This window comes from Talpa occidentalis, unplaced genomic scaffold (genome assembly GCF_014898055.3).
Source record: "Talpa occidentalis isolate TD23 unplaced genomic scaffold, MPIMG_talOcc4v2.1 talOcc4.8, whole genome shotgun sequence".
Classification (NCBI taxonomy): Eukaryota; Metazoa; Chordata; class Mammalia; order Eulipotyphla; family Talpidae; genus Talpa; species Talpa occidentalis.
Genome location: NW_023605194.1, coordinates 69,647,317 through 69,669,171, shown reverse-complemented (window position 1 = coordinate 69,669,171; position 21,855 = coordinate 69,647,317). Strand labels below are relative to the sequence as shown.

Below are 21,855 nucleotides of genomic sequence, written 5' to 3'. Positions count from 1 at the left end.
CGAACATTCTTGGACGTTTGTGGGTGGGAAGATGGCAGGCTGTGATGTCTGGTTTGGTTAGCTTTTTCTTTGGGAAGTAATGCATATTCAAGCATCTCATAGAATAACTTATCACTTTAAAGGAATAAAAAGAACCTGCTAAATTTCAAGCCTTTAACCTCTTACATTGTCACAAATGCCCAGTGTTAAAGCAGTAATAATTACTAGTTTTTGGTTGTTAAATCAGTAGTATCACTAGGAAGATTTTTTTTTAAAAAATTACTTGATTTTGGCTTAATCTGAAGGCATTTTCAGCAAACAGAGCAACCATGGGAGTGCAGGGAAGTTAGTATGTTATAAATTGTATTTATGCCTAAATATTTGCGAATCATGATTCAAGTTACTCGTTTTTTGTCTTCTTTAACTCTAGCCTTCCTTTATTTTTGACTGTTCATATTTACTGGAAAACTATCTCAACTACTAAGCATCTTAGTAAGTGGGTTTTCAGAAATGTGATTCTTGTTTATTTGGTAAATTATGTGCTTAGATATTAATGTTCTATGTTAAATGACAAACTTCAATGTAAGGACTTTTGATTTTCCTTGAACTTGGGCAAATAGTTTACCACATTGTGGTGCTATGATAGTGGGCAAACTCTGAAATGAGAAAAAACAACTCTAGCAAACATTATCAAGCATTAAGTTGCTGTTAAAATTTTTTTTTTCCTCAAGAGTGGGATTTTGATACTGTACAAAGCACCTGTTCCTCACTTTCAGTGTTCTTCTTTTGCAAAACCTTGTTGGACGATTGAGTGTCTCAACACTGCCCCATCGGCTCACTGTGCCGTGTGGGGGTTCTTGCCCTCCAGAGAACTAAAAGCCGTGTAGAGTGTCTAATTATAGCATGTGCAGGTGCTGTCCCTTGGCCCAGGACTACCTGGCTGGCGAGCAAGAGCCAACTCAAACATTCGTGCCAACCAATGGCACCTGGAGCTCTGTAGGGAAAAGAGGGAGGAGTGGGAGGAGGTGAGAGGCAGATGATGGGGCACAAGGGAGGTTAGATTTGGGATGGGGCCCTTGCCCGTGTGAGCTGCCAGAGTTGCCGTGTGTGTGTGTGTGTGTGTGTGTGTGTGTGTGTGTGTGTGTGTGTGTGTGTGTGTGTGTGTGTGTGTGTAGTGCGATTTAAAGGTGTCGCGCGTGCATGGAAGTCAGATGTCTGAAAGGAGGATCGCATGCGCAGTGCTGGTGAAGGTGCGTTTGGTTTACCTGCTCGCCCTGACGGGTGGCGTCCAGGATATGGAACCTTACATCTGTGCATGTCCTTGTGTTCCTGGCCTGCATCTGGAGTGGCTTCTTGGAGAAATCAAGAGTGAGCGTGCCACATCCTTTCTCCCTTCATATTTGATTATTACCATTTTGACAGTTTTTTAAAGTAACTTTTGTTAAAAACTCTATCCTCTTAGCTCTGCCATTCTCCTCTGCTAGCTGAATACTAAGTGTCGTAGCCATCAGAAGATTTGACTAGAATAAATTCTTCATAACAGTGGTTTCTTAAAATTCAAATTTAATTACTACTTTTCTGTAAAGGAATTTGTTGTGTGATTCTTTTGGTAGGAAAGAGAGTTGGTTAATCTTTGTAGTTTTGTTTTCTAGTAGCTATTTCTTAAGGAGACAGCTCTTACCTGAGTTAATAGGGTGATATCAAGTCATTATGGTAATTAGATAAAAGTGCTTCTGACTTGACTTTTAGGGAAACTTGGTAATTTGAAATAGATAAAAGAGGATTAGCGTGATCCATGGATGATTTCGGGCTTCAGCTCGGCAACAGAATCTGGTCCCTGTTTTAAAGATAGTCAAGAGGGCTCATGTTAAGGTTGCTTTTCTTTGGTTTATGAGCAAACTGGCAAAAAAAACAGTCATGGCTAGCGCCTGTGTCGTGTTCATACTCTTCTCAGTTCTCTCTGTTCTGCCAGAGTGCTTCTTCGGGTCTGTTTTTTGGTTGACTCATATAGGGCAGTGTAGGGTAAAGAAAATATCAGGCTTTTCTGCCCTTCCGCCATCAGGATAGATGATGGATCCTTGTCCTGAATGCATGCCTGATGGCGGGCACCTGGAATAGGGTGTGGGCATAGGTAGGTGGGATTCAGCTGAGCTAAGACTGCTTTTAAGGGCGGCATCACGGGGACGCCAGCAGCAGCAGCAGTAGAAGCAGCAGCAGCCGAAAGAGAAGCTGAGAAAGCAGCAGCGGAAGCCGAAGAGAAGCCGAGATCACCAGAGAGCCCAGATAGAGCGAGGATTTGCTGGGGGCTGGGAGGCTGGCCCCCCAGCACCGATGCCTGCCATATGCCTGGTGAACCCCAATAAAAGACCTGCAAAAAACCCACTGAGGACTCTGACTCCTCCTTTACCCGGTCTGCATGGGATCAGAAAACCTGCACTGTGCCCAGTCTGGCCTTTACAGGCAGGAAGGCACAGGGCAGGATCTCTGTAATCCGGGCAGACGGGCGGGGGGGGGGGGGTTGTAAAGGAGAGTCCTGGAACCCTCAGTGGCTTTTTTGGGCTTTTACTGAGCTTTTTAAAAGGCAGGGGCCCGGGAGGCTGGCAGGGCTCCCGGTGACTTTTCACTCTTTCTGTGCTCCCTGGTATTCTCATTTTCTTTCTCTCTCATTCTGTTGCTCTTCTGTGCTGCTTCCCTGTGATGCCACCTATAAGCCCAGTCTCTCAGCCCAGGTGTGCCCACCTATGCACACCCATACCCTGCTCCAGGTGCCGCTATCAGGCATGCGTGTAGGACCGCAGGGGTCCATCATCAGTGCTAATTGCCGGAGGGCAGAAGAGCCTGATAATTTTCATTTACCCCACAACTCTTATTTCTCGTCAAAGACAAAATGGGTTTACCTGATAGGCATTAGACAGACGTATTATGTACTTGCAGCTTGCATTTCTAGGAGGCCTGGTTAGCTTTTCCTGCAGAACACTCTTGTTTGGCTCATGGAGTTGGTGAGGTCAGGTCCTGCTCGGCCTGGTGGGCTGTGAGCTCCCGGGCCTTGGTTATCCCCTCTGGTGGCAGGATTGCTGTGGTGACTGGATGGAGGAAAGGGTTTCTGTTCTGAGCGGCTTCTTTCACTATCAGCTCTTCCTTGTTTTCCTAAATCAGAGTTTGCTGTGACCAGGAACAGGGGCAGGAACTCCAGGGCGCTTCCAGCTGTGCTCCTACTCTCAGCAGCTGTTGCGCTAGTGACGTTAAATAATAATAAACAGCATGTGACAAAATGAAAAACTTGAGTGGACAGATGGCCTTGGTAAGTAATGTATGTCTTCCCTTTGGAGATTTATGAGGCTTGATCACTGTTAAAGGCTTTGAGAGTTTTCTGCTGTTAAAGGGTAACCAGCCCCTTCCTGCGAGAGCACTGATTGGACCTGAACCGCCCCCCTGGCGAGGGGCGTCTGGTGACTATTTCTGGTGGATTCTGAAGGGGTGAAGGGGTTGACTTTGTCATTAGCACCTTTGCAAAAAATATTTTTATAGGAGGCAAAATTAAATCATTATGTCAAGCCCTGCTTTTGGAAAGGGGTGTGTGTGTGTGTGTGTGTGTGTGTGAGAGAGAGAGAGAGAGAGAGAGAGAGAGAGAAGAGAGAGAGAGAGAGAGAGAGAGCGCGCGTGTGCGCAAGAGCAAGCTAGTGAGTGCGTGTGTGTGTGCACCTGGACTTGAAAGTAGTAGCTGAAATGATGTGTTTGGCTAATGTACTGTTGCTCTGGCCTCTTCCTCTAATTCTGTGGCTTTTTTAAAATTGAAACTTAAATCAAGTGAAAGGTTCAGTTCTGTAGTTGCATTAGCCTCTCTCAGTGCTCAGTAGCCACATGCCTGGGCGGGGAGCCAGGGACCGTCTTTCCATCACAGAATGTTCCATGGGCCAGCCCTGTTCCAAATTGGTGAAAACTGCTAAGAGGTTTCACTGTTCACATGTCCTGGGAGTTGGAGAGTAGAGTGGAAAGAAATTGGAAATCTTTGCTGTCTGGAATTTTCAGTGGAGCCTTTCAACAGGCGGATGGCCTGGTAAGGGACAGGGGCACACTTGGGTTACGGTGCTCTTGCCGTGCTGTGAGGCCCACAGCAGCCAGGCTGGGCAGGGTGGGTGAGCCCCACTTTATAGAGGTCAAGCCCGGAAGTGGGGGCCGGCGCTGGGCTGGCCTGACTTCACGTGGTCTCTGGCCCTCGGGAGGCAGGGTAAGCCAGTCTTCACCCGTGGTCCTTGTCACAGCTTGGGCTCCCTCCTCCTCTCCCCCAGAATTGGCTGTTTGAAGAGCTTGAGTGTCTTTGTTTTTGTAAAGTGGACATTGTGGCCTCTTGCCTTCCCTTTGGTCCTGGCGCTCGGGTCTAGCTGGGAGCTGCTTTGTAGGGCCCGGCATGGCGGGCGCTCCTGTCTACCCTTTTGGATGTGCTGTGAGAAATCTTTGTTAAGTGTGTGGCTTTCTGGCTTTTGCAGCTGGAAAAATCTCACCTCGCCCCCTTTCTTTTGGTGATGCTGGTGGCTGGGTGGTGGGTCCCCGAGTGCTATTGCGTTTCTGGGGTTGTTTTGCTGCCTTCCCTGCTCTGGTCTGCGTTCCCCTCACAGATGCTGCTGTGCCTGCGCATTGTGGCTTTTTTTCATTGAAATTTTTATTTAGCTAGTTGGAGGTGCACAGTAAGTACCAAGTGCCTGCTGACAGCTAGCCCAGATACGCCTGCTTTTTAGGCTTCTGATTTATTTGTGGGCTCGGAAGGGGGGGAGGCCAGCGTTGGAGTTAAGTCAAGAATGCGTAATGCCCTCGAGCAGGTAGACCTGCTTTTACTGCCTTTCTGCTTAATTTTCTTAGGGTGTGTTTCAGATAGTGACATCATAGAGCTGACCTCTGTAAGTGATAAAAGAAGATATTTTTCTTTAAATGAATGACTTTTCCCATACAAATGCCATTGAGTATAATTATACAAGAGTGGAGTCTTAAATTTTGATAATGATTAGGTATTTGTGTATGTTTTGTTTTAGGTGGTTTCACGAAGAAATCCAGAAGATGTCCAGGAGGTAACCCGTTTGTCCCTATGAAGATTTTATTTTATGTGTCTGACAAAAACTTAATCAGATTACTGATGAAGTTGAATTATTTGTCTGTCAGTCTATGTATGTTTGGCGATTGTAGCTCCCAGAATAGTATATGAAGTATCCTATTTAAGGTCTGTGAAGTACGTGTTAAATTTTAGTAGGTGTTAAGTTATATAATTATAGTGTTTAATAATGTGGTAATTCTTCTGATAACTAGCATTCTTAAGATTTCAGTGGGAGTTAAGAGCCCCGGACCTACCTATTTCAAAATCATGATGCTTAATAAAAAAATGAAAAGTATCTGCTAACTAGTGTTATTTTAAAGATAGTAAATTATAGGTTTTTACCTACTTACATTTTTCTATTAAGTTGACATTTTGGAAGACTGCTTTGGGTGTAGATGTTACTTTCTTAGATTTCATGCTGGTTTTTTGCAGACTTCCCCCCCCCCAAAAAAAAAAAAAAAGACAACAACAGCAATTCAACTTGTGATATTTTTGCTTTAAAACTGTATCATTCTGTTTATAATTACTTTGTGCTTGCTTGCCGTAGCCATACACCTTTCAGAATCTTTACTGAGGAACTTTTTTTTTTTTTGAAAGGGGTAGGATTAAGAAAGAGATGCTTGCAGAGACAACATGCAGGCAGGAGAGCTGCCCACATAAGTTATTGATATTACTGTTTTAATTTTTGACTTTCCATTATTTACCTCTTACTGATTTTCACTCGTAAATGGAAATTTTGTGTTGGTTCTTTTTAGCTTCACTGAAGGTTTGTTAAAGAGATTGCTTATCTAGGAGTAAGTTTAAATTGTTGATGAGACCAAGATTGGGTTTCCTTCATCATTTTTTTTTTTTTTTAAAGATTTATTTATACAAGAGCTGGGGTACAGGCCAGAGGTGCGGGAGGGTGAGAGGATTCACCAGAGACAGAGTGGGGAGCAGAACAGGCAGACGGACCAAAAGTACTGCTGAGGGGAGCAGTGTGCCATGTGGATATCTCGTTGGCCGACCGGGAATCGAACCGGTGCTGCAGAGGCTGCCCACAGCTTCACAGCAGTGCTCTCAACCCGCTGCACAACCGGGGAGGCCTGCTGAGGAACGTCTTTTAACATTGTTTTGATTTGCTTTCATCTTGGTACCTGCTCTTTGTCACTGGATCAGGCCATCTGTTGGGGATTTTTCTTTTTCTTTCTTTTTTTTTTAAAGATTATTTATTTATACAAGCACTGGGTACAGTCAGAAGCGCGGGAGGGTGAGAGAATTCACCAGAGCGGGGAGCAGAACAGGCAGACTGATGAATACACTGCTGAGGGGAGCCACGGGCGTGGCAGGATAGGTCTGCATGCCATGGGACCCTCGCTGGCGGCTGGGTATTGAACTGGCGCTGCAGAGGCAGCGGGCAGCTTCACAGCCCAGCGCTCAACCGGTGCACCACCGGGGAGGCCCGATTTTTCTTTTTCTTAATTAAAGTGTTTAACACAAATAAGTCCCACTGCTCCTTATGGGGAATCCTGGCTTGATTCATTTAAGTTGATGTTTGGTACTGGTTGGTGAGTGTGCGAGATCACTATTTTCATTTTTATATATTACCATTTCTTGCTATATCTGATCTGATATTTCTGTAAGAAGAATTCAATAAAAGATACATTTTTCAAAACAAATATTTCATGCTGTTTTCTTTGGGGATTTTAAGATACTCGCTTCTACCCAACTCCCCCCTCCCCCCATAGTCAGGAAGAGAATATAATAAAGTTGTTATTTTGGCAGAAAAGGGCATGTGTGTTTGTATTTTCACATAGATGACAGTGACGGTAACTTGCACTGTTGATTAATTATTTGTCAATTGATTAGAACGAACAACTCTTTACAAGTCTACTAATGATGTTGAATTGATAGTCGATCCCAGGCTGTCCTGTGTTTGAAACTTTACTACTGTTAACAAGAGCGGCGGCGTCTGCGCAACATGGCGGCGGCGGTTGTGCTGCTTGCCGTAGCTTTATATCCCTCTTCCAGGCAGATCCCAAGCCAGCCTGTCCAGGAACACGCTCTCTGCCATTTCCTTAATCCTCTTTGGGGGAAAACTCTTTTATAATAACAACTGTTGGTGAACCATCATCAAACTCTTGTAAGTGTCTTTTAGGTAGATGATTGCATGGTCCTCTGGTAGAAATAGTAAAAAACTAAAAAAAAAAAAAAAAAAAAAAATGCTTTCTCTCTAGCTGGCTTCTGAAAATATAGAATAACCTTGAACTTACAAAGCACTTTACTTTTAGTTTCCATGTTCTTCATTTAAACATTGGGATTCTGTGTAGGAGAGAAATTCATCACCTAAAATTTGTTCTTATTTCCTTCCCTTTCATGTTCTCTAATTCTTTTATTACTTAGGAACTTAGGCTTCCAGGGCGAGTGAGTACAGTAAGCAGTGCTGCTAGTGTAACCAAATATAGGCTAGCTCTAGCTGTCCCCGTAGCTGGGAGGAGCTTTGCAGTGTTCTGTGCCACTGATATTTCTTTCTCTCTCTTTTTTTTAAGATTTATTTATTTATGCATACAAGGATATAGGCCAGAGGTGTGGGGGGTGAGAGGATTCACCAGAGACAGAGTGGGGAACAGAACAGGTGGATCCACTGAAATCCACTGCTGAGGGGAGCAGTGGGGAGACAGGAGAGGTCTGCTGCACGGTGTGGTCACCTCCCTGGTCGGGCATGGAACGTGTGCTGCAGCAGTGACGGACAGCTTCATAGGTTGTGTCTTAATCCCTTGTGCCACTAGGGAGGCCCTAAATAAAATAGTTTTAGAAAAACTGAGGACATTCAGGAATGCATCCCAGGAAAGAAAAGACTCTTGACAAGGAGGTTGGAGTGGGGAGCAGACCCCTAGAAATATAAATAGTACAGAAGTGACATTGGTTGCAAGGAAGGGTGATCCAGCAAGTTTAATACTGGATGAGAATTATAAAGAGCAAAATGAACTGAACTGAGTGGTTTTGTAAAATACAATAGCACTAAAGGTTTTTGTTAAGTGAAAGTATAAAAAAAATTTTGTATAAAAAATTTTTAAGGGAATATTGTAATGAAAATAAAGCTTTTAAAATTATGGTGACTGTCATTGAGTTTACTATTCAACTGAGGAGTTTTATTCAAGGGACTTTGGTAAGTAATTTTGCAGGGTTGGTTCAGCAGAGGAGTGGTTGTTAAATAATTGTGTTTTCCTATAGGAAATGATCGTTTATTAGAGGATTTTGGGCGTGTCTGTGGGACTTCATGTAGTGCCAGTGTAGACACCAGCCCTTGTGCTTTTGTTCACTGTTCCATTTTGAAGATTTCTAGACACATCAAAGCTTAAAAAGGGTGAGAAGGAAAGCAGCTTGGGAATGACGACACCTGCATTTCTTGGGGGTGCGTATTTGCTTTTCGCTGTCTCCGTCCAATAGTCCTAGTGTTGAGAATGACGGAATCAGGCACGGGTGGAGAAACAGATTCTCATGTTGGCAGTCTTCACTTTGGCCTGGATACCAGCTGGGGTCTGTATGCTGTGACTCCACTTACATTGCTCTCTTCTGCCCTCGGGTACTCTCCTTATTTAAAAATGACCCAACTAGAGGATTATCTCAGCTGCGGCTGTCGCTGTTTTCTCCCAGTCTCTAATGACATAGTGACGGCATCTGTAAGATACCAGTCCCTGGGCCCATCACCCACTTTCCCTGAACACTGGGCACTGTGGTTCTACCGTCATTTGATATTTTAAAATATATAAAAATAAGTTTTTTTCTCATGACAGAATTATGTTCATGTATCAACATTAGAAACTATAAGAAACAACAAAATAATTTATTTGCACTCGTGGTCTCACTCCCTGGAGACCTGTGCTGTGCACCGCCTGGGGTGATGCTCTGTGCCTCTTGCTGTGTCTTTTACTGGGATTGGCATTTGTCTCCCTCACTTCCACTTAAAATAAAACCTCCCCTCCCTCTCTCGAAATGGCCGGTCACATGGACAGTCAAGCTTCTTTCTTAGCACTGGGTTTCTTCCTTCTGCTGGCCTCCCAGGTTAGGGCTCCCCATCATTCTGCTGTCGGACCCCATCTCATAATAGATGCCGAGAAACCTCTCATGAGCCATCACCCCACTCTGCTGCTGACTCCTGACAGTGCATCTTGCTTGTTATTCCTGAGTACGTCTGTCCTGTTGGGTCTCTCCATTCCAACACCTCAGAAGCACCTGTCTCTCAACTTCTGCCTTGTGCCAGTTTCTCCAGGGCAAAACCTAAAATTTCAGTCGCTATATTTGGCATCTGGCTCTTCTTTTAAATGCTCCATCCTAACCCCTTCTCTTTTGGGTGACTTCGTTTTGTTGGTCGCATTACCCATTCCCTTCAGTGTGCTCAACTAAGTTGATGTCTTCTGGGGAGCCCTCCTAGGTGGCCCCGCTGGCGCCCTGTCCCCCGGGACGCCCTCTGAGCACCCACCCTGCAGGCTTCATCTTCCTGCCTAGACTGAGACACAGTGAAGAGAGGGGTGGGCTTTTCGTTTTTTCATCCTCTGTGCCAGCGCAGTTTCTAGTACCATGTAGGGCCATGGAAATACTTGCTCCATGACTCTCTTTGTTGTGTAAACACAGAAAGGAAGCATCCAGAAGCAGCATTTTGTTAAGAGTCATAGATAAGTCTAACAGGCCTGCTAACTTGAAGACAAAATTGAGTTGAGCATTTTCATATGCAGGGAGTAAAAATTTTTGACAAGAATCCCTTTAATCACTTGTGGCCTGCCTGACCTAAGATGCGCTTACTGGAGTAACACTGTTGAGTCCACTAAAGGTGAGAGTACTGGTTCTTCAGAAGCAAAGGCCTCTGTAGCCCCCATGGGGGAATTTAAAACTCTTTTATTGTATCTCTGTGGAGCCTAACAGGCTGCATCAGTGAGGTCAAGTTCATGTGTGAAGTCCTTTCCAATATTGTGTTTTTGCTCCTAATTTAATCTGAATGCGGTCCAACAATTCAAACTAGGGAAGGCAAATTTTCACGTTGTATAATCTAGGATTATATCATTATGTAATATGTACACAATTATATAACAAAGGAGTCACCTTGCCTTCAGAAATCTTAATGACTACTTTAAATTGAGATTTATGAAATAAAATTCACCAAATATAAACGTTCCCATTACCTGCTTGCTGTGCAGCCACTGCTTCTGTGTTACTGTGGACCCCGTTAGGCAAGTGTTGGATTATGCGCTTTGTGTTTAAAGCAGTCTGGGTTAACCACTTGGATACAGAATACACATTTCGACGTTTAGCTTATTCCCAGGCCAATAGTAATTGACTTAAGTGACATTTACGTAGTGTAGACCCCGTTGTATGAGGTTGAGTATTTCTTTAATAGGAAGGAAACATTACATGTTCAAAATGAAATGTATAATCCAAAACAGAACAGTTGGAGTAAAAATCGCTGTTTTCTATTTTTAAAGCAAATACTAATTTCAGCCTGTTAATCACAAGGGCTAGAGCCTGCATTTGTTGCCTTTGCATGACAGTCTCGATCAGTTTAGTGGAAAGATTACTTGCTTTTTGACTGAACCTGAATAGTTTGGCTAGGAGATGCCTATTTAATTTTCTTTTCTTGTTAGATAATCGTGTGGAAGAGGTACAGTGACTTTAAGAAACTACACAAAGAATTGTGGCAAATTCACAAGAACTTATTTCGGCATTCGGAATTGTTTCCTCCATTTGCTAAAGGAAAAGTATTTGGTAAGTGATGATTTTGAATTTCTGATTTTAAAAAGTAATGATTTGCTAGTTGTATGTTATATGCTGAGTCATGAAGCCAGAAGTCCCTTTATTAAGATAATTCATACCACTCAGCAAGCATGAAGTTGTTTTACGGTTTGGTATAGTTTGACATAGGATATGTTTACTCTTCCCATCCATAAAATAACGCGGCGCTAGCCCCAGCCATTCAAACAAAAACCCTTTTAGGAACCTAAGAAAAGATGATAAATTACTGTAAGTCTGAAAGTTTTGGATTTTTAAGTCTAGTTTGTATGTTTCTGATCTTCCTCATAAAATGAATGTTGTGGACTTTTTTGGGGGGGATGATGCTTTTGGGATAGCATTGCTTGAGTAAACCATTAGCTTGGTGTTTCTGAGACCAGGCAAATAAGTATTTGATAGAATTCTGTATTGCTTGTAGAAGAGGGTGGAAACATGGGAAAATCCCACTCAAAATGATGATGGCAGCAGCAGAAGCTGAACAACACTCAGGCATGAACATGGCGTGATGGTCCCTGTTTTGGGTTATGTCAGGCTCACTAAGTTTATTTTCAAGAACATGTGCCAGATACCCAAGCCTGGATAGTTTTTCACCCAGACTTTTAAAAAGAAATGGTCTCAAGGATTGAGATTTCATGAAGGTGACTCATGAAATCTACTCATTGAGGACATGCTGACGTGAAACTGGCATTTCCGATTGTTTAATGAGTGGCAGTAGGGCACACAATCCCTAATATGTTTATCTTGTGTTATTGTCTTTGTTTATGCTGAGGGGCTGGTAGTTAACTGGCATTGCTCTCAGATCATCGGTGCCAGTGTCCATGCGGCGAGATGCAGCTGCTGTCTTGGTTGGTATTAGGAAAATGGTTTTGGCCTGGCTGATCCCTTGACAGGCCCTTGGGGGGCCCCCAGCTCTCTGTGGATCACGTGTTGAGAGCACACACACACGTGCACACATGTGTACACGTAGGTATTCTCGCAGTATTTTCAATAGAAGACTGAAAATGAACTGAAGTTACTCAAGATGTGATTGTATGGAAGTGCCATAACTTAACCAATGATGAGAGTTCTGCAGCTATTTTGAGATACGCTGGAATGAAAGATGTCATTCTTTTGGTAGTTCAGTTTTGGGGTTGCATTTCTGCTCCTCCATATGTGCACATGTTCCACTCACCTCCCCAAACCATCTGTGCTAGTTCCCCATCTGCCTCTGCCATCCTTCACCACCACCCCCGGTCCCCCACCCGCCCCGGTCCTGGTAACCATTATATTCATTCACTTAGTTCAAGATTTAGGCCTGCATATTTTTTTTTGTTGTTGTTTATACTCCACAGGTGAGTAATACCAGTTCAATATCTTTCACTTAACACAGTCACCTGGAAGTCCATCTGTGTTGTCCCAAAAGACACTATTTCATCTTTATTTTTTTTTTGAATTTTTTTTTTAAGATTTATTTATTTATACAAGAACCGGGGTACAGGCCAGATGTGTGGGAGGGTGAGAGGATTCACCAGAGACAGAGCAGACAACAGAACAGGCAGACTGCCTGAACTACACTGCTGAGGGGAGCAGCAGGCAAGACAGGAGAGGTCTGCTGAGCCATGTGGATTGCTCCCTGGCTGGCCGGGGATCAAACTCGTGCTGCAGAGGCTGTGGATTGCTTCATAGTGCGGTGCTTAGCCCATTGTGCCACCAGGGAGGCCCTGTTTCATCTTTTTTTTTTTTTTTTAAAAGATTTATTTATTTATATAAGCACTGGGTACAGTCAGAAGCATGGGAGGGTGAGAGAATTCACCAGAACCAGAGCAGGGAACAGAACAGGCAGACTGACAAAATACACTGCTGAGGGGAGCAGCGGGCACGGCAGGAGAGGTCTGCACGCCATGTGGGTCCCTTGCCGGTGGCGGGGGATTGAACTGGCGCTGCAGAGACTGCGGGCAGCTTTGCAGCCCAGCGCTCAACCGCTGCGCCACCTTGGAGGCCCCCTATTTCATCTTTTTTTAAACAGCTGTGTTAGTATTCCATTGAGTATTTCTTTCTCCATTTGTCTGTTGAAAGGCACTTAGGTTGCTTCCTCAGCTTGGTAGCTGTGGACTGTGCTGCTATGAACATCGGTGCATTTCCAGCTTTTTGTATTAGTATTCACATTTAGGAAAAATACCTAATAGAGGAAAATTCCATGCCATTTTCCATCGAGGTTGTACCAACTTACATTTCCGCCTACAAAGGATGAGCGTTCCTTTTTCACCACAACCTCCCAACATGTTATTTCCATTCTTTTTAATGTGGGCCATTCTCACAGGAGTGAGGTGCTATCTGATTGTGGTTTTGATTTGCATTTCCCTTATCACTGATGTTGAACAGTTTTCCTTATGTCTGCAGGCCGTCTGAGTGTCTTTAAACAAGTGTCTGTGTGGATCTCTTGCCCATCTTTTTAAATTGGGTTGTCTGTTTTTTGTTGTTCTTGTTGGACTGTACATATCTTGGAAATTAGCCCCTTGTCAGATGTGTCATGTGCAAGTATTTTTTCCCATTCTGTAGGCTGCCTCTTCACGATCCACTAAGACATAGAAAATAAGCGTTGCACCGTGGTGTTTGGGAAGATGGCACATGTGTTCAGTAGACCCACGCACATTTTTGTATAATGCTTGTGACCTCTGAGGGCAAAGGGGAGGGTATTTTTATTTTCTGCCTTATACGTTCTGGACTGTGGATTTCACACGTTACCTTGATGGTGGACGTACCCCACCTGGCCTCTTAAACATTGAACTTGTCTCTAGGTAGAAGGGAATGCTTTCTAAATTGGTTGAGGTGCTTACCTATTGTCTATTGCTAATGAATGATCTTCAGTTTTTTCCACATCCTTGCATATCACAGTGTGAAAGGTTCTTATTAATCTTAATAAATAAGTAATTTATCTCTTTCAATAAATGGTACAGTCCATTTGTAATACTTGATAATGGCAGTGACCCCTGCAGGCACAGCTGTATCGTGTGGAGGGAATTGGCTCATCATCTGTCTTTTCAGGTGAGCTTATATTTTCATGTGGAAACTTGAGGTGCGAAAGGGTTGACATGTCCGTGCTGTCAGCAGGCACTTGCTCTTCCAGGGCGCAGTGGCCAGGCCCGCAGCACTCGTCAGCGCCCCCACATGGGCTCCCCACTCTCTGCTACAGGTCCCCTGGCCTCTCAGACTTCTCATGTCTCCTTTTCTAAGACGTTCTCTGCTGAGTTAGTTGTTTTCCCTTCTAGTTCGACATCTCACCTACAGCACTTAACTCATTTCTCTCCAGTTTTTAAGATTTTGCAAAATTTTTAAATTTACAGAAGAATACCCCAAGCACAGCATAGTGGATCCTGACACACCTTTTGCACAAGTTCACCAATTGTTAATGTTTTCCCAGGTTTTCTCCCTGAACCATTTGAGAGTAAGCCAGACACTGACATCTCCCTGCGTCCCACCTTCCTGTCAGCACACTGCGTCTCCTTCACGGGGTCTTTGTCGACCCAGTGACTCACTGAGTCTTGCAGCTCTGAAGGGGAGATGTTTAGGTTGTCTGAGACTTGGGGTTGGGCCTTCGGCTTGTTTCTATAAAATCTCCCAGTGCTGTTTGGGGTCTTTCACGACAGCGATATCTCTAAAGACCACACTGCAGGTTTCAGTGGCTTTTACTATGTAGGCCTGTTTTCTCATGATTTGAGTCATTGTTTTGTTTGCTTTATGTCTCTCGATGTGCCGATTTCCTGTGAAACAGAGAAAAGCAGCTCCTGACAGCCAAGGGCGATCTGGCGGGCACCTCTCCGCTGCCCTTGTGTCCTTTCGCGTTGGCTGGGTCTTTGTGGCTGGGTCTTGTTCTGTTGAAAAGGCCACTCTGTCCTCGGACTGGGACAATAACAAGAGCACTTTGTGGTTAAGTCTGAACACAGAGAAAGCCTGAGCGAGTGCCGGTCCCAGAAATGAGCCAGTGTGTCTCCTCCTGGCTCCCCAGAGACCAGCCTCAGTCAGCCACAGCCTCAGACTCTCTTTGTGCTCGTTGCCTCAGTTAGATTCATCAGAATGAGAGTCAGAGTTGGATGGGGGTGATAGATCATCATCTTTCCCCACTTGGACAGCATCTGGACCAGGGTGCACACCCCACTTCTCTGAAGTTTCTCCACAGCGCCCCATGCAGACCGGCTCCTCAGGCTGTCCCTTCTCACACCCTTGTAGTGAACCCTGGCTTCTCAGGACCCCAGCTTTCCTAGCTGCAGAGTGACCCCACTGGCTCACTGGGTGCTCTGCTGGTGCTGTTGACTGGAAGGAATCTGCACCTGAGAGGTCGGGCTGCCCCCTTTTCACTTGGATGAATCTTTGATAGAATTAAGAGTCATTAAGCTTTTCTTATTGGTTTTTCACCGGTCACGTGTAACCTTTAGGTCCATATAATCAGTGCGTGATCATTGACACATCTGCATTTTTCAACCGTCATGAAGATGACGGTCTAGGAGTTGGTCTGGACAATGGAAAATGCAAAGGCAGCTGTTAATCAGACTGTTTCCAGGGACTTGCCAGCTTAGCTAGAATGCTTGAATTTCAGCAGCTTCCTGCCTGCCTGTGACTACCAGGTGCCTTGCCTTTTCTTCCTCCTAATAAACCTGTCTGCTTAAAATGTTAAAAAAAAGAATGTTTGAACTATACCTCCCTCTCCTCTACCAATCCCCCCGCCCAACTTTTAATTGTTGGAGTTGGGGCTTGGGTGGCTTACATGTAATGTACATATAGCCACCAGGTGTTGTCTGTCCTCAGGGTTACTGTCGAATCTTGCTACTTTTAAATTAATTTCAAAATTCTGTGACTATTATATGTATTAGGGTCTGTAGTTATTATTGCACTGTGTTCATCTCTGTGGATGCCAGCCTGGGGTTTGCTGGGTGTTAGTTACTCTGAACTATCTGAGGAACAAAAATTGGCATGTTCTTTGATATCTGTTCTGATGGCAGGACTCATTAGAACTGAACTTCTTAATGCGGAAGTTTTATGTCGGGGCGTGCACCTTTCTGGAAAGTTTCCACGCATCTCTGCTTGCCCAAGGTTAGTGAATGGAAATGCGTACTTATGGAAGGTGTACTTTTGACAAATTAATTTTGTTTAGAATAAGATATGCTTATTGCTTGTGAATTTTAGTCTCACTCAATGGGGAGTTGGGATTTTGGTCTAGCTTTATGAGAGGTGGGATCAGTCACTGATGACTAGAATTGAAACTCCCAAGGTTTAGTGTATTTGTTTCAGCTGGTAAATGAGATTTAAGGGGCTCGTCCAGTGTCTACATGTCTTCCATGAGATTTCTCTAGTTAATGCGTCGAGAGATGGTGCCAGGTCACCTTGTGCTGTCAGAAGTGTGTGCACTTTCTGTTTTTTTATAATTTTTTTTTTTTTATATAGAGGCATGTTTTCTTCCTTCCTTCCTTCCTTCCTTCCTTCCTTCCTTCCTTCCTTCCTTCCTTCCTTCCTTCCCTTCCTTCCTTCCTTCCTTCCTTCCTTCCTTCCTTCCTTCCTTCCTTCCTTCCTTCCTTCCTTCCTTCCTTCCTTCCTTCCTTCCTTCCTTCCTTCCTTCCTTCCTTCCTTCCTTCCTCCCTCCTTCCTCCCCTCCCTCCCTCCCCCTCCCTCTCCCTCCCTCCCCCCCCCCTCCCCCCCCCTCCCTCCCTCCCCCCCCTCCCTCCCTCCCCCCCCCCCCTCCCCCCCTCCCCCCTCCCTCCCTCCCTCCCTCCCTCCCTCCCTCCCTCCCGCCGCGGGCAGCTTTGCAACCCAGCGCTCAACCGCTGCGCCGGGGAGGCCCCGTGTGCACTTTCTGTTTTAAGATGATAGGTGTTCACAAAATTACTACTATTCACGAGCACTGGTATTTGCTCTTTTGTTTAAAGAATTCATATATTGGACAATAATCAAAAGCACCACTGCATACTTAATTTCTAATTTAGTTAAGAGGAATAATGGACATTTAGCTGTCAGTTAAACCTGTTTTTCTCCAGCGCATTTTCCCTAGATTGAATAACTTCTGTTGTGTTCAGGCCAGGGAATTTGCTGTATAGTTGGGGCTTTTGGAAGCTTGTTTCCAGAGAATATTTTTGCTCGGCCAGCAGTCATTTTAGATGTGATTTTTTTTTTTTTAAATTATGAGACCTGAGTTTAATTCAGTTATTGCATATGACTGGGAGATGATAGAAAAATAGATTTAGCATAATGGATTAAAGTAGGCTTGGTTACTTGTGACAAAACTTAAAACCGTTTGAAGCTGATCTTTGTCACAACTTCAGCTCTGGAGGCAGCGCAGGTGGTGCCGCTTTGCAGTGCTCTGAAATCCAGGTTCCCAGCCTCCCGCCTCCCTGGGGCCTCCAGTCCTTCTGAAAGGGACAGGCTTATATCAGCTGTCTCACAAGGGTCTGGGAAGCTGCAGTATGACTTTTATTAAGTTATTAGGCAGAACTTAGTCTGCATCTATATGTAACTGCAAGGCCAGCTGGAGATTATAACCTTCCCCACCCCTACCCCATGGGACTGATTTTACTAAGGAAGATAGTGAGGGTAGGTATTGGGGTGGCCTGTTCCATGGTGAATAGAGCAGTTTACTGGAGGATCCTCTAACTGGCCTCTACTCGCTTGCTGCCCCAGGCCATGGACTCTTGAGGATGCTTATAAGTCCCAGACCCTTCTCCTAGAAAAATGTATCTGTGTACCTCTGCATGGAATTTTGTAGGAATGTTGTCTCTGAAACCCATCCATTGAGACTAGCATTTGGTATGTGGGCCTTCTATCAAGATTTCCTGTTAGTGAGAGATAGCTCTTCTAGGAGAGAATGTCCCACAGTAAGATAGTTTGTTTCTTTTCTTTTCTTTTTTTTTTTTTAAAGATTTATTTATCTGTAGAACTGGAGTGTAGGCCGAGGTGCAGGGATGAGAGGGTTCACTAGAGACAGAGTGGGGAGCAGAACAGGCTGAAATTGAAATCCACTGCTGAGGGGAGCAGCAGGGAGACAGGAGGGGTCTGTCATGCCATGTGGGTCAGCTCCCTGGCTGGGGATAGAACTCAGGCCTAGGGGTGACAGCGCTGAAACTTAACCCCTAGGCCACCAGGAGGTCCAAGACAGTTCCTCCCTCCCTCCCTCCCTCCCTCCTTTCTCTCCTCCCTTCCCCCTCTCTCCTCTCCCTCCCCCATTCCCTCCTCTCCCTCCCCTCTCTTCCTTCCCTCCCTTCCCTTCCTTCCTTTCCTTTCCTTCCTTTGATTTATTTATTTATGCACACAAGAACTGGGGTCTAGGCCAGAGGTCCAAGGGGTGAGAGGATTCACCAGAGAGAGAGTGGGGAACAGAACAGGCAAATTGACAGAAGTACACTGCTGAGGGGAGCAGTGGGTGAGACAGGAGAGGTCTGCTGTGCCATGTGGGTTGCTTCCTTGCTGGCCGGGGATTAAACTCATGCTGCAGAGGCTGAGGATAGCTTCATAGTGCTGTGCTTACCCTCTTGTGCCACCAAGGAGGCCCTGACAGTTACTTTCTATAGAAAGTTTTTCTAAGTTTTCAGTGTTCACATATTGTCAACCAGAGTTTGCTAGCATGTTCTGTGTGCCAGATCCCATGATGGTGCCTGTGGATCAGAGGCACCCTGGATGGCTGCACATGGCGGGCGTGGGCCTAGGAGCCTTACCTGCAAGGTTCACTTTCTCCATTTACCTGTGAGGTGATCCTGTGCCTGAGATTGTACAGGTAGCCGGTGGTAGAATGGTGAGCTGAGGGAATGTAGTAGTTCCATTTCAGAGTCTTGCCTTGGCTGATAGGATAAGGAATCTCTCTGCGCCTGTTTTCTGTTAACATTTTGCAAAGCTACTCACACTGTTGATGTGATGATGTGCCTCTTCTGGCCTTGTGTTTTGTTAAAGCTGCATGGCAGCCAGCGTGCTCCATGGCATGTGACAGATGCCAACAGGCTATCCGATTGGAGGCAGAGTGGCCCTATTTGAAAATGTCTTCTCAGCATTCAGATTGCAACATTTAAAAAATCTGTGACACCACCTTTCGATCACCTTGTAAAGCAGAGCTCCCTGGCACTCTGTGTGTGCTTTTTCTCACACGCAAGCTGTCATGTTCCCTGACAGCATCACACTCGGAGTGGGGCTTAAAAGCTTTCTGCTTCAAGCTGAGGTTTTTGACCCCGTCGATATACAGATGTTCTCATAATTTTCTCCTTTTAGCTCCTTTATAAATCAAAAAGAGTAAAAAGGAAAATTATATGAGTAATTACAGCATTAAATGACTATAGAAAACCATTCGAGTTCTTTTTATAATTCTCTTTTCAGCTTTAGTTTTAAATCACCAGATTCTTAAATGGGAAGTTTCTTGCAATGACAGGCCCGAAATGGTGTCAGCACCACTGATTTCTCAGTTGACACCCCTGCTGCTTGTTTAAGCAGAAACTTTCTTTCCTGGCCTGCTGATTTCCATTGTGGGGAGTGGATAGCCTTCAGAAGACAGAACAGCAGACGGGCACCCTTAGGCCACTGCTGCTTTGCAGCTAGTGAACAGAAATTTGGGAGTCTGAGCCTTCTTCCCTTAAGTGTTGTTTCTTGATTCCAGGGCGATTTGATGAAGGTGTCATTGAGGAGAGGAGACAGTGTGCTGAGGACCTGCTCCAGTTCTCTGCCAATATTCCTGCTCTTTACAGCAGTAAACAGCTTGAGGAGTTTTTCAAGGTTTGGTTGTCTTTCTGAACTCCATCGTGTCACGTGAAATACCTTTGTTTCCTAATTTGTAGTAAAGCTAGATGTAACTATTCTTATTTTTTAAACAGGATATGTTGCTCACTTTAGGATTTCATTACTCAGGAGAACTAGGAGGAATTAGCTGAAGAGCAACGCCTGTGGCATATCTTCTATTTTTAGTGTGGAGCTGTATAAAGTTTTTGATCCACAGGTTTTGAAAAATGGATGCAAAGGACACTCTGTCATAGCTGAAATACATTAAAAACTTAAGTATCAGGAAGCTCTAGTACGTTCTCTTTTTGAGGTGTCTTTGAGAGGCAGACTTCTCTTTGGGATCTAAGCCACAAGAAGTCCATATTAAATGTGCTGTAATTATATTACTTTGTGTAAAGATGGGACAAAAATAGTCACTGGAGCTTTAGACATAAGCTTGTACAAACCTATGACCCCCAACACATTGGAGGGTAGTGTTTGAAATTTCTTGACATGTAAGGTCTTTATTCTGAGTTCTTTATCATCTTTAATAATAATCTAATGTATTTTGAACTGAACCTGTACAGATTATTCCTTGATACCAGTTTTTTTTTAAGATTCATTTATACATACAAGAACTGGGTTACAGGCCAGAGGATGCGGGGGGTGAGAGGATTCATCAGAGACAGAGTGGGAACAGAACAGGCAGACTGACTGAAATCCACTGCTGAGGGGAGCAGCAGGGAGACAGGAGAGGTCTGCTGCACCATGTGGGTTGCTCCCTGGCTGCAGATAGCTTCACAGCTCAACTGTCTGTGCCACCAGGGAGGCCCCAGTTAGTTATTCTTTATGAGTTTTTATCCATTGGCTATTAATGGGGGATACATATTCCTATTAAAAGAGAGTTGTAAGAAAAAATGTGATAAATTATGTTAAATTTTAAGTACAACATCAATCCTATATGAGGAATAGTAGATGTTCCTAGTAGATATTATTATTATTATTATTATTATTGGGATTATTTGAAATCCTTAAAGAACAATTGTTGTAATTAAAATTCCATTTATTTTCTATATAATGAGTGAATATTCTCTGTCATTAAATATCTGTTATTCAAAAAGTAATTTATCATGTATAATAGACATCTGAAGAGGTGTCTACCTATACCCCAAACTCATATACAGTCTTTCAAAGCAACATTTTCTCAATAAAAATAATGTGATTTTTTAAAATGTCATTATATGAAAATAATGCTTTTAGTAATGATAATAGTAATAATCAAAATAATGTTATCCATTCATCCTAGACTAAGCTACCATCCAAAGGACAATGATAGTTTAAACTATGGAAGTCAGTATAGTAATTTAATTTTTATATGTGGCCAAATTGAATGGGTTAGGGTCAGAAAAGAGAGACAATCCCAGAATTGTTAATTTCTCTTTGTGTCTATGTCTCTCAGAACTTTAAATCTAACAGATTACCTTCCCCTCTTTACTGTGATTTACCAGATTCATCTCTTAAATTATCATTATGATTGTCTTAAATGTTTAAATAAGAACTTACCAATCTTTTAAAAACTAATGGTCAAATATCAGTGGCCTGAAAGATCAAAAATCGAGAGTGTTGTTTTAAAACCAGATGGCTGACCTCCAGCCCAGTGCCAGCATTTACACCTGTGGGACTTTGGCAAGCTTTATTACTGCCTCTGAACCCTGGAGTCCTTCTCTGTAAAGCAAGGCTAAAAATAGTATAATGTTATGGAGTTTAGAGTTGTAGAATATATTATATATACCATATTATATCTATTCTGTATTAATAAATGCCAAACCAGGTAAATCTCTGTAATATTATATATGCATACAAAGGTATATATATAATACTGTATATAGCAAATCTATTTATATTTTTCTTTATAAGAAGATAGACACAAAGCTATAAGCTGGACTATGTCACTGAAAATATGCCAAATATGTCAAATACGCTCTTTGACATAAAAATTATTTTGTGCTGAAAACAAAGCAGCAAACCCAGAAGAAACTGCTCTTTTCCTGCCTAATTTCAGGATATAAATTCTTTTTCTTGATACCAGTGTTTTTGACTACCACAGTATTCCTATTGTTATTTAATCTTCTAAAAATAAATTAGGTGATTATGCCATAATTTATTTCTCTTTAATCAAAAATCAACATATTTGTAGACCAGAAAGTTCTTAAATTGTATGACCAGCAAGGAATGTGAGAGGTGGGAGTTTTAATTTTCCTAATGCTAGTGAGTCTTCACAAGGAATTTATTTTTATGATCTACTGTAGTTCACTGAAGAGTTATCT

The 21,855-nt window shown here is 43.6% G+C and overlaps 1 protein-coding gene across 10 annotated transcripts in view; it reads left to right on the top strand.

Moving 5' to 3' along the window:
• Window positions 1-21,855, top strand: part of RPS6KC1 (ribosomal protein S6 kinase C1) — a 153,189-nt gene that overhangs the window by 9,130 nt on the left and 122,204 nt on the right. For 7 of the 10 annotated variants that reach the window (XM_037496710.2, XM_037496714.2, XM_037496713.2 and 4 more), the window contains exons 2-4: window positions 5,007-5,042; window positions 10,684-10,804; window positions 19,431-19,546. In XM_037496710.2, coding sequence (XP_037352607.1) covers window positions 5,007-5,042; window positions 10,684-10,804; window positions 19,431-19,546 — 273 coding nt within the window. Of the gene's footprint in view, window positions 1-5,006; window positions 5,043-10,683; window positions 10,805-15,809; window positions 15,896-19,430; window positions 19,547-21,855 lie in introns of those variants that run through there. The other 3 variants (XM_037496707.2, XM_054690446.1, XM_037496715.2) reach the window with 3 other exon arrangements.